The 13,145-nt window shown below is 40.2% G+C and overlaps 1 protein-coding gene across 1 annotated transcript; it reads left to right on the top strand.

Annotated features, from left to right (window-relative positions):
- Nucleotides 1-6,636: 6,636 nt before the first annotated feature.
- On the top strand, nt 6,637-8,651 carry LOC148353939 (forkhead box protein E4-like). Its single transcript, XM_088351048.1, has one exon. The coding sequence runs from the start codon at nt 6,916-6,918 to the stop codon at nt 8,026-8,028; it is 1,113 nt and encodes a 370-aa protein (XP_088207174.1). The 5' UTR covers nt 6,637-6,915; the 3' UTR covers nt 8,029-8,651.
- Nucleotides 8,652-13,145: the final 4,494 nt, after the last annotated feature.

Here is a 13,145-nt window from a genome sequence, read left to right as displayed (position 1 = left end):
ATTCTTGCCCAGTATCTCCAAAAAGACCACTTTGGCTCCTCCTGTTACAGCTGCCAGGGTAAGAGTGAGACACGAGGAATATATGTGTCGGGCAAGACACAAGTTTGATGTAAACTCGCACTTTGTGCATGAATAAAACTAGCATGAACAAACCCCCATCATGCAAAATGTGTCAATCTAAATGGTAGGGTTAACTACCATATTGGGAATCATATTGTGAGTCTGTTTATTTGTAATTGGTAATACTGTGACAAATGTAAATGGTCTACATTAATATAGAGCTTTTTAAGTCAATGAAGAAAATGCTTTACAATGTGTTTCACACTTTTCCCTTTTACACACTAACTAACCGAAAGCATCGTCAGCCATGCAAGGCAACTACCTGCTATCGTGGGAAGAAGGGATTCAGTGTCTAGCCCAAGGATACTTCGACATATAATACGAATGGACTACAAGAAGCTACGTCTAACGAAGCAGAAATATTTAAGGCGTATTCCTATCTATCCGTCGGCAATTATGCTGTGTTTTGGAGTGAATATTTTACACAGTTGGATTCTGTGGATTGTCCTTGATGTAACAAAGCTATTTTTGTGGACAGTCAAAAAAGTTGAAGACGGCCCAAGGGACGTACTGGTGAGTTACGCAGGCTTTACAGTTTTCGGATATCGTCTTTCTGACTGATGGGGATGTTTCTCTGATGAGTATATTTTGAAATGGTGATCACATATTGAATCCCAAGAGTTTGGGCTGTCCAATGATATGACTTATTTCAGAGACTAGTGACATCGTACAGACACGCATTTGCCTAGCAAAGGTCTGGCGTCCTACCGGCAGGCCGTCAGAATGTTAAGTGGTTAAGGTAGCGTATATTATTAAAACTTTTTCTGTGTAGCATCTTTCTTTGTAAACTTCTCATGTTCAACGTGGGCACATGTGGCTTATAGTCAGGTGCGGCTTATGTATGTTTAAAATGTTTTTTCTTTTTAAAATGTACTGGGTGCGACTTATAATCAGGTGCGCCTTAGAGTCTGAATTTTACAGTAGTTAGGATGACATAACATTTTGGAAGAGCAATCTTCCTGTGAAATATTTCATCCGACCAAAAGATCACCTGTGGTGCAGTCACTTGAAAGATTATTTAAAATGCAGTGGCTGAGGGTTCTAATTAGCCTAAATCTCTCTTAACTCATTTTTGGTCATCGAGTCACTTCCTACCATCGAGAGACAAACAGCACACATCACAAATGTACAAACCAGAAAGGAACCTTCCAAGTCCAAGGTACAGAGGTTCTCAAAGTCCTCGAGGTCCAGGACATTCACTGTGGACGCTCGCGCCAAGGTCAACCTCATGTGTTGCCGGGCCGACGGCCATGTTTAGGAAACAACGGCTCGGCCGGGCCTCCGAGCACTCGCTCGACTTCTTCGTCCGAGTGCCAAAGCGTGACCAGCTTGTGCTCGGTTCGCTTGCTTCTAGGTCACAAAGTCAAAGCAAATACTCTGGCGGAGTCCAGTCAACTTTCGGCCTGATTTTTCCACGCTTTTATTCTCTCCAAGAAGACAGTTATGAATTCCATTAAGATGCCTTTGTGGACATACACTTGAAAATTTTAAGTTGTGATGACAGCAAGATGGACGAGGAGGGAAACATGTCTGTCGCCTACTGTGCAGGGAGCTAGTTAGTGTGTATATGTGTTTGTGTGTTTGTGTGTGGTCTCTACTTGTGAATGGGGTCCAAACGAAGCCTTTGTTGGCGGCTCACATCCAGTTAAACAGAAACACCATCTGTCACATACACACACACAGGTCACCGTGTGCCATATTAAATCTGCTGTGTGTGTCTGTGTGTGAGTGTGTAATCTGGATTTGAGCGCTGTTGTCATACACAATGTGCAGCGAGTGCAAACAAACAGCGATGATGAGCAGACGTGCCTAAGTTGCAGAGCTGCTGGATGAAAGATGAACAAATTAATCACACTTCTTGTCCACACACTCAGATATGCAGTGCCACCATTTTGGACAAAAGTAATAGACGTTGATGATGTGCTGGTGGGCGAGAGCGTTCGTTAATCAGTTCCAAGAAAATTATTATTATTTGTTTTAAGTATTTTTCAACATCGTCAGTTCATTTTTTTATTCTATATTTCACAGTCTTTATCATACCTACTAGGAGATCTTTTCATTGACAGTATTGCATTGTCATGCCTCTGACTTTTCTGTCTTATCTTATCTGGATCACCCAGACTATTTTGTGTTTTCCATGGAAAAGTCAGACCTTTATTGATCAAGAGTTTTCCGATGTATGAGTACTTTTGCCAATATGAATCTCGTTTATTTTTGGCCAGTCTCAAATATGGCTTTTTCTTTGCCACTCAGCATCTCGGAATCGCTTCTGTATATGTTGACACTGATGTTTGACGGGTACTATTTAACTAAGCTGCTCGTTTAGGATCTGTAAGGTGTCTATTTCTCAAACTAGAGGCTCTAATGTTTTTATCCTCTTACCCTCATTTCAGACCATACTCATCACAGAAACATTACGATCAGTTGAAAAGAGATATGCGAAAACTATAAACCTGGTATAGCTCACCTACAGCGTCTCCTGGAACTCGGCTCGTATTACGTAATATGGTGTGGTTATTTTCACAAACGTCCAGTGAATCCAACTGTGTCAAATATTTACTCCAAAACACACGATAATGCAGGAAAAATGCCGGTGAAAAAAATCCCCCTAAAAGCATCCTTGCATTGTTTGAGATCTTTGTTGTATCTGTGTGTTTGGCTTCAATACACCCCTTTAAAAATGAACAGACTCGTCAGATTGTTTTCAATACTTCTGTTAGCCTCTGACCTTTTGATTAGCCTGGCTCTTGGCCAATCGCAAGCTTTTTTTAACTGTCCTTAGAACGTGAAAACCTATGAGAGCCTGTTTTGAAAAAAAAAAAAAGAAGAAAAAGAAAAAACAAACATAATGACCAATTCAGCTTCTAAAATCATTAGTCAATAGTGACCGATTCAAATGTGGATTGACACATTGGTAAGCCAATGAATCCTCAACGTAAAAATTTACACATTTACGGTGTGTATTCAAATCAGAGCTGAAGGTAAGCCACAAAGCCACCCGTGATTCATTTTTACTCACCTGTATTACGTGCAGAGTTGCACATTCATAAATTGACTTCTATATCTCATCTCATCTCATCAGCCGTACCGCTTATCCTCATTAGGGTCGCGGGGGGGCTGGAGCCCATCCCAGCCATCTCCGGGCAGTGGGCAGGGGACACCCTGAATTGGTTGCTAGCCAATCGCAGGGCACACAGGGACAGACAACTCATTTGCTCATTCACACCTAGGGACAATCTGGACCGGCCAATTCACCTGAAATGCATGTTTTTGGAACGTGGGAGGAAACCGGAGTGCCCGGAGGAAACCCACGCAAGCATGGGGAGAACATACAAACTCCGCACAGGAAGTCTGGAGCTGGATTTGAACCCACGACAGGTTCCCATGACATGAACTGTGCCGCACAAGCGCTAACCACTGCGCCGCCGTGCTGCCTGACTTCTATATGTCGAAATTAAATATTTATAATCTTTCACAATGTCTAAAAAATGGCCAAGGTGAAACACAAAAGTTTTAAGGGCTGTGAACTGGTCGTATCAAAACGGTCACTTTTGGAAACGCCTACACTTACCTTTACAAAAATGTGTAATACACAATGTTTAGGTTTTCAGATCGTGATCAAATTTGACAAGGAACTAGGTAAGGCTGCAAGCTATTGTGTCACCTGTTTTCGAGCTAAGATGCCCGGCCACACTCTTTTGCAAGCATTTGATTGCAAATAAATTCAAGAGTGAATAAAACCATCTATTTCTGTGTGTTTCAACTCAGATTACTCTATGTTGCAGTGATTATTTTAAGTTAGAATAAAAGTTTAGAGTGTGACCTTTCGAAAGAGACCAGAGTTGTTCATATACTCCAAATGGTTGAAGAAGAGCATGCCATTTAATTTTGGTACAGTTGGATTGAGATCATGGGCAAATATTACAGTAACAGTAAGTGATTAACGAAGCTGCTAGTTGAGGACCTGTCTATAAATCAAACCCAAGACTCTAATGTACTTGTCATCATGCCACCTTTTCTTCGCTGTAGTTAGAGGCTGTTTTTTTGCTGTTCTCTGAAATTAGTAGGTTTCCTGTCTGCTTGAACCAGCTATGAGTCAAAAATGCACGGGGATGGTCAGAGTATTATGAAGAGATATACTAAAGAGCACAAATACAAGCACACAAGCACATTAAAAAAAATAGAGCAATGATTCTGTAATGTATGATCACAAGCTCCAGAAAAAAACGGAAAAAAAACGAAAGGAGTACAGTACTCCCTTGTTTTTTGGGGGGTTGCGTTCCAAAAGGGCCTGCGATAGTCAAATCTCGTGAATCACGAAAATATATCCTTTATTCATGATTTATCTATCTGATTAGATGTCAGGGGACTGTAACAAAACAACTATAGATTAACAAATAGAAACAGAACACAGTAATGCAGTTGGATGAATTGTCTTTATTGTCATCATACAATATCCATCCATTATCTGCACCGCTTATCCTCAGGTGAGTCGCGGGGTGCTGGAGCCCATGCCAGCTATCTTTCGGCAGTGGGCAGGGGACACTTTGAACTGGTTGCCACCTAGTAGCAGGGCACAACTCACTCGCTCATTAACACCTATTGAGACAGTTTGGACCGGCCAATTAACCTGATAAGCATATTTTTGGAATGTGGGAGGAAACCGGAGTGCCTGGAGGAAACCCACGCAAGCACGGGGAGAACATGCAAACTCTGCACAGAAAGGCTGGTAGCCGGATTTGAACCCATGACCTCAAAACTGTGCCGCGGATGCACTCACCACTAATTTGCCGTGCCACCCGTCATTATACAATAGTATAATGAAATTGGACGGCTTCTCCTTTTCATGTAAAATTGATGTAGATAGTGTCCGGCTAGCTGCACGCTGGCATAGGGGATCGTCTTGTTGAGCCAGATACCTGTGATGTTTAAAATATAAGAATTTAGAGGTTTCCTTTAAGTCGGCTCTCCAAGTCATCTGTTTCATGGGTATTGGACAGTCTTGGCAGAGGTGGCTAGTTACGTAGCTCGAGTACTAGGCTGGACGTGCAGCACTGCTATTCCTTCTCCTACCAACGCCACCTCAGTCACTTCCGGACTCAATAACAATCCACGGAGCACCTGCTGGTGATCAGCATTTCTTTGCGCTCTTCTGTGTTTCCTCAGAATCCGGTTTAATTGATGAATTTCTTTTCAATGAAACAAGTTGCTAAAATACGAGATATAGCCGTGTTTCACGTTTTCAAAACCTTGCAATGTAAACTGCGATACAGCAAGGGATTACTGTAGTACACACCGTTATAGGAGATCTTCAGTTCCTGGAATTTCTCACATGGAATGTCCTTCATTTCTTAGAGCAAAAACCGACTGTTAAGTTTCACACGAAAGTTGCTTTTTTCTGGCCATTTTCATCGTTCAATCACACCCACAAAAGGGATGCCTAAGATACCCAACTGGCTTAAATGAAGGTGAGTTTTATAGCTTTTTCAACCAGTTAAAATTTTGTCAGCTTTGCTAACATCATTGCACAAGAGTATTCTATAGTATCATTAGAACACCAGAATACTGGTTATGTACACATTGCATTAACATTCAGACATTTGCTGCTAAAGTAGTCATTTACCACGTTAACTTTGGGGTGTGTTTGTCACAAAGCGGAGCGTGGAACATGAAATAAGAACTCATTTGCGTAGACTTACTCACACAATTTATTGGGGAAAGATGAGGAGGGTGCGCACACTCGATCCGGGATCGATGGTCGCGGAGTGGATTAGATATCCAAACAAAAGAAAAGTTGTCCAAAACACAAACGGACCAGACCAAAAACAAAGCATGGTCAAACGCAGGCAAAATAACAAACTAGGCACTTCTCAGAATAAAAAAGAACTTGTAGGAATCTCACCGAAGTCTCATCAAAGTTTAACAGGTATAACAAGGTTTAACAAACGATCTGGCAGAGCACATTTCAAATGGGCGGGGCCAGCTGGGCGCCATGGCAACCGTGCAAGACATGACAGTTTCTGGTTAGTTTCATTTTCTTCACTGGAAAAAAATTTGTTTTTCCTTGAACAATAAAGATTTTTCCAAGCAACCCTAAACTTTTGAACAGTAATGAGTAAATATTTGAGAAGTGTCCCATTGTGTGGTGTCAATTATTTGTGCTACTCCTGTTGAAGGACTCCAGAAGATGAGAGAAGTCCACCGGCGGTTCGGAATGGTCGGGGATGTGGAACTGCAGTAACATAGACTGCCGAAGGAGAGCGCTAAAGCTCAAGGAAGCGTCCTACGTAATGTGTGTGTGTGTGACGTTTGTGCGTCAGCGTGTGTTTCCCCGCACCCCACTCAAGCGCACGCATGAGCGCACAGGCTCGTGCACGCGCAGTGTTTGCCCACATGATGATTGTGCTTGAGAAAACAAAGCCGGACGACGTGCACGCGCTCCGCCCCTCTCCAACGTCATGCGTTTCGGACTTTTTGGGGGCGCACCAGGAGACGCAGAGAAGAAAAAGCAAAAGAAGAACAGACAAGTTGTTGCCGATGGAGGCTCCTCCTTAATTACTCATTTATCTCTCTCTGTGGCGCGCACGCGCGCTCTCTATCTCTCTCTCTTTTTCTCTGTCATCCAGTCGCGCGCCTTTCTCCTGTGGCTGTCACTCAGCAGTTTCCCGCCTGGAAACGGGACGGTACGGGACGGAACAGAACGGGACTTTGATTTTTTGCCGGTGATCTTGGTGCAGTTGTTCGTAAAAGTGCACTGCAAACTTTTTTTCATTTTGTTTTTTTTCTTTTGCCGGCATGGATGAGGTGAAGGAGCCGGTGAAATGTTCGTCGTCGTTCAGCATCAAAAGCCTCCTGCTGCCGTCGGCTAGGTGCGAGCCCCGCGGGAGCGACTCCGGCACTCTGCTGCACGAGGCGCCTTCCCCGGGTTCGGATGCAGAGCGCTCCCCGGAAGTTGCAAGGCCCCAGGAGCCTGAAAAGGAGGGTGTTGACGCTGTAGTAGCGGCGGAGGACAGTGGCGAAAGTGCCGGGGTAGGCTCGGGTGCAACGGCCAACAAGAAGGGCGGAAAATACGACAAACCACCGTTCTCCTACAACGCGCTCATCATGATGGCGATCCGCCAAAGTCCCGAGAAGCGCTTGACGCTCAACGGCATTTACGAATTCATCATGAAAAACTTTCCTTTTTACCGGGAGCACAAACAAGGCTGGCAAAACTCTATCCGTCACAATCTAAGCCTCAACAAGTGCTTCGTAAAGGTGCCACGCCATTACGATGACCCGGGCAAGGGAAACTACTGGATGCTGGACCCCAGCAGCGACGATGTCTTCATTGGCGGGACAACCGGGAAGCTCCGGCGGCGTTCGGCTACATCACGCGGTAAACTGGCCATCAAACGCGGCCTCAGATTTTCCCCACTGGGCCTCGCAGGGGGTGGAGGTGTGGAGCGCCAGCATACCGGCGCTAACCCTCTCTATTGGCAGATCTCGCCCTTTCTCTCATTGCACCCGCAACCGCACCCTACGCACCACCCCCACGCGCATCACCCGCACTACAACGCAGGCTTCCTTGGCCAGGCTGCCGGGTATGGTTCATTGTTGCCCGGCGTGGAGCAACTGGCCAACGGGGCTGACCTCGGCCGCTCCGTGCTGCAGGGCGGCCTGACGAACTCGTACGGAGTCGGCCTGCTCTCTCCACAAGGCCCCGCCGCCGGTTACTTTGTATCCTCCACAAGCCCACCGGGGCCCCAGGGGCCCCCGCACATGCAGCAAAGTACAACCGGCTATGGAGGCGGTTGCAGCCCCCCTCACTCGTTGCTGTCGGACTCGCTTCGGAGCGGCCCTGCAGCGGCATTCCCCGGTGCTCTAACCCACCAGAAGAGGGTCGCCTCCAACGCATTCCTAAACTGATGCAAAACTGTGCAAAAATCTCTATTTCAAAGCTATCGGTGCCACATTTGATTGAGGGCAAAAAAGGGACAACGTTGCTATTGCACATGCAGAAACGACACTAAAGTATATTTATATCCACGTATTTCTTATTTATGAGGACATTTTGTATTTATTGTATTTAAAATGTTGTGCGCCTGACAATGACGACATTGCACTCGGTCACACATTATTTATTAACATTATTTTTTTGCAGCAAGACAATCGAGTCGGGGGCAGGAATCTGTAAAACAAATCATAGCTATTATTCATATTTTAAACACTTATTAATTAGCCTTATATATGCGAAAACAATCAGGGTTGAAAGAGCAAGGCATTTTATTCCCATTTTTAATATTCTCAGGTCAACTTGCCTCAAGTAGTGATTATAAAAACATGACTTGAAATTCTAGGAGTTTGCGTTCAAAATGAAACTCACCCCGCGTGGAAATTTATGCAATAGAAGAAACTGTATTTTGTTTATGTTTTTTCTTCAATATGGCGTTTGTGTGTGTCTGCGTGTAATTTGCATGTGTGTGTGTGTGTGTGTGTGTAAAATATTGCGAGTGTTTTTTGTTGTGTGTGTGCTTGTGTTCACTAATGGCAGCTGAAAATTATATATATATATATATATATATATATATATATATATATATATATATATATATATATATATTTCTCACTATTTTCTACTTGAGCATCACACAACATGCACACAAGAACACACAAAAACACAAAAACACACAAACATGACTTGACATGGCTTCGTAGCCATGAAAATTAGAATTGATGTAGGCACATAATTGACCAACTCTGGAGTAATTTCGTTATGTTTTGCAAAATATTTGCATTTAATTTGTTGTCAATTTTGAAATGCGTTTTGACAAGAAGTTGTTTTTTTTTGTTTTATTTTCGTTAATGTTTTTTAACACATGAACTAACGATGACGTTTTGTAGACACTTTTACCCCCTCCTCCTATTCCAACAGGTGACTTGATGCTGGTTTTAACTTTTTGTGTTTAGAGACAAACGCAAATCTCCTTCTGTCGAAATTAGCAACCAAACGCTTGACAAAGTCATTCAAAAAATGTAGACAAAAACGTATTTTTGAGAAGTCGCAAGTTTCTTTTTTTGTGATATATTTTAATTTGACACGATGGAGTAAAATGTCAAAATGTTGCATTTTGCTATAATAAACATTTTTTTTTTAAGTATTATTTTTTGGCACTTTGGTTACCGTTATTTTTTTATTTGTGATGATTTTTTTAATATCATGTGTCTTGTTTATTTTTCCTCATCCCCTTGCAAACTGAACTTAATTAAAAAGGACCATCTACACTTTTCGTTGTCTTATTGATCAATTCCGGATCTATTTTTCCCTTTTCAATATTATTTGTGACAGTTTGCGTGTGAAAGTGTTTGCAAAGCAGGGGAATATAATGGTAAAACAGACAGACAGGCCTATTCCGATTGAACGGTTGAGAAGAACTTAATGACTTTTTGTCCTGCACGACTATTGTTGTTTAGTAATCAAAACACAAAAATGAATTGGAATATATATTTTTGAAACTGTTAATTTCCCGAAATTGCTATATACATTTTCTAAATGAAATTTGTTGCCAACTGTAGCGTGTTTGCGCACGCACGTGTGTGTATGTGTGTGAGAGTAAATTTTACAATTGACTCAAAAACAATTTTTGGTGCACTATCCCTATATATGTCTAAGATATTTAAAATTGATTGGTATTGTAAATGTTTTACCGCCCCAAAAAACTATATATTTGAGATGAATTAATGACGTAAATGTATGTTTTATAAACAATTCATTGCACTCATTTAGGTTGGATTAATATATTTATTATATTTAAACGAAACCATACCAATATCAAGGTAAATTTGGGAAAGGCGATTGCCTATTTTTTTAATATGACAGATTATTATTTTGATGCTATTAGATCATGGCGAGTTGGCTTCTGCAAAAATTCAATTGTTTTGTGTTGTCCGATAACAGACAATACATGTAAAAATAAACGTGACTCTCTTGGGAAAAGTATCAAGTTAAGAAAATATTTTTCACTTTTGCTGTCAACAACAATAAAAACGACAGTAGAAAATATTTGTATTCATTGATGCAGATGTTTTTACTTATCATTTATTTATTTATTTATTTATTTATGATCTTATTTTCAAACTTGAGTTTTTTTAAAAACAGTTCTCTATCATTCATTCAATATTGTATGCGTGTGTGCTGTTGTTTCAATCACTTTGACTTGATTTTGGATTTTTCACATGATTAGATAACATTTTTGGAGGTTAAGACTGATTGAACTCTTGGCTAGCAATGAACATAGGCTAAAGAGGGAAACATTAAGAGAAAGAAAAAGAGAGATGTGTGTGTGTGTGTGTGTGTGTAACAAATTAGGCACAATAGTTGGAACTATAATCACCTTTATAAAGATAATCTACAAGCCTTTGCCTGATGGATGGATTTTCTTTTGCCAAGCTGCAATTTGACCTAAGCAACTTCTGGTAAACGGTTAATAGCTGATATACCACAATTTTTCTTCAATCGTTTTTTTTTCAAATTGTGCCATAATATACTGCCACTACAGAAGAGATATGGAATGACATCGTCCAATTAAAAAAAACGTGTAGCAGGCAATACTATTACTCATATAAAACAGTTGTTAATGATGGGAAGGTATTGTGCCCAGAAACAATAAATTTCACTGTGATGTAAACCTTATTTTAAACTAACAAAAAACCCATACTAAACTCTAAATTATTTGGGAATCCCACAAGAAGGGATCAGAATCTTCGTATTCAGATGATGTTTTTTATTTTTGTTTGTAAATTGAGAAAGTCGTTTATTTGAATTGCTGGCTATCTAAGGTTTTTTATACCTGACAATCTTGACTCGTGTAATTTGGCCCACAAGCCATATCTTGTACACTTACATGATTGCAAATATAGTGTCTGAAAGGTGCTATCTCTGTTTGAAGGCTGAATGACATCAACTAAGTCAGTTTGGCAAATAAGTTTGTCACTGGGCAAGTTGCAAAAGGCTCAAAGGAGATAGGCAAATTACAACTAACCAAAGGACAAACCCACTGGAAAATTTATATAGAAGTTCTTTTGCCCCCCGTGAATGGAAATTGTGGTTGTAACTTCCAGAAAATCTACAAATATAACAATCTAGGGTCTAGTCCTTTAGGATTTCAGGGCACACCGTCCGTCAAAAATGTTTCTAAATGAATTTATGGCTCCAATTTCTTTTTTTTTTTTTTTGCTTAAATTATCATGTTGAGTAAATTGACGGTATCAAGTTTTTAATACCATTTATGGTCACCTTGGTTTAGGAGGTAAGACCGGTTATTCATTTGGATTAATCATTTTGCTTAAATTTTGGATTTTACTTCATTTTTAATCTGTTTTTCAAGTTTTACTATATTTTGATCGTGTTTTTCGAGGAAAGTAACAAAAAAAAAAAAAACAGATTTTCAAAAAAATCATCTGCGTCTGGAACAAATATTTTCTTATGACGATTTTTTTGGGTGGAATAAGAAAATAGTTAAAATCAACAAAATGATGTGAAAGATCTTTACGTTGATTTTTTTTTGTTTCATTTTTGCGGCGCAATATTAAACAACTTTTTCAAACAAAATAAGTCATTTGGGATATTTCCCTGTACATGAGCATTAAACTGGTATATAGAAAGAAAACAAATATTAAAATGCTGCCACTTAGTGTTATGGATGAATTTTACAGTTACTAATCACTGGAAAAATAAAATCATAGATACTGAACAATAACATTTTTTTTTTTCAAAGACAGAATCGGGCAATTTCCTGAGGCACACTAGATAAGGTCTCAACGAACACAAGTCTTGAGCTTACACACCCCAAAAAAATCTTCCACAGGTGGATAATTTTTGTCTTTTTTTTGGTCTTTTTTTTCTTATTTAAAAAATGAATGAATGAAACTTTATTTCGAACATGGGAAAACAAAATAAAACAAAACAACAAGTCAAAAAACAAAAACAATGTGAACGTAACATAGGAAGAAGCATATGCTTATTTGATCCTACACCACTTCCTTAATAGTTGTGTCTTATTGCAAAAAATCCTGTTTATTTACATATAAGAAATGCCTCAAGAATATACTTATTTACATACGTTTTGTGGATGCACAGTCACCTTGTCATCATCATCATCATCATCATCATCATCATCCTTACAATCACCATTTTCACCATCACCATCACTATCATTGCTGTCTCCATCCATTCTCAGCATAATATATAATAAGAGTATCTACTATAATTCTCACTGGTGGTCATGGTGACAACTGACTGTGATCTGGTGTGTGTTTTTTGTCATATGAGTATCTTTGAACCTGCTGCGTTAGGGGTTCCACCCCCAGGTTAGCAGGACTACCATTCTTGAGTGTCCTGATCATTGCATTAAAAAGACAAGGTACGGGAGCTTAAGCCAGATACCTCCAGCATCAAAACTCCCACTTGTCTGCCCTAACTAAAAATGTGCTGGAATGTCTGTTTTGTGTTTCTATTTAAAGTTATCTATGTGATTGTGTCTCTATTTATTTAGTTTTGGTTTCGTTTTTGTTTTGTTTTCACCATCATCACCAACATATTTATTCACCTCACTAGTTTGTTTATAAACGTAGATCTAGATTGGAATGAATTTGTATAATTTGACAGCAATAAAGTAAAAATGCCAATAAAAATAGTCATACAGTTGACAATAATAACAGTAACAAAAACAAAAATAATAGTTTCGATAATATTTTACCTAAAAACTGTTTATGATATGTGTTGAAAGTGCTCCAGAACTTTCTCATGTGGACAAGCATTTTCATCACTGTACTCGTACTAGTTCACAGTTCACGGATCATTTAATTGCTAGGGTCATCGGGGTACTAAGTCCTGTGTGTATTTCTACCCTACTCTCTAAAAACACTTGGGTTAGAGGTACAATCTTAAACCCAAGGCTAATCCTGGCCCAAGCCCGACCCATATTCGGCTGGATTTTTTACGGCCCGATCTTACCTTTAACTTGGGTCAAAAACGGGACCGACCT

This window comes from Urocampus carinirostris, chromosome 13, assembly GCF_059441175.1.
Source record: "Urocampus carinirostris isolate Australia breed hairy pipefish chromosome 13, RoL_Ucar_1.0, whole genome shotgun sequence".
NCBI lineage: Eukaryota > Metazoa > Chordata > Actinopteri > Syngnathiformes > Syngnathidae > Urocampus > Urocampus carinirostris.
The sequence above is the reverse complement of the archived record's forward strand: the minus strand, read 5'-3'. Positions and strand labels throughout refer to the sequence as shown.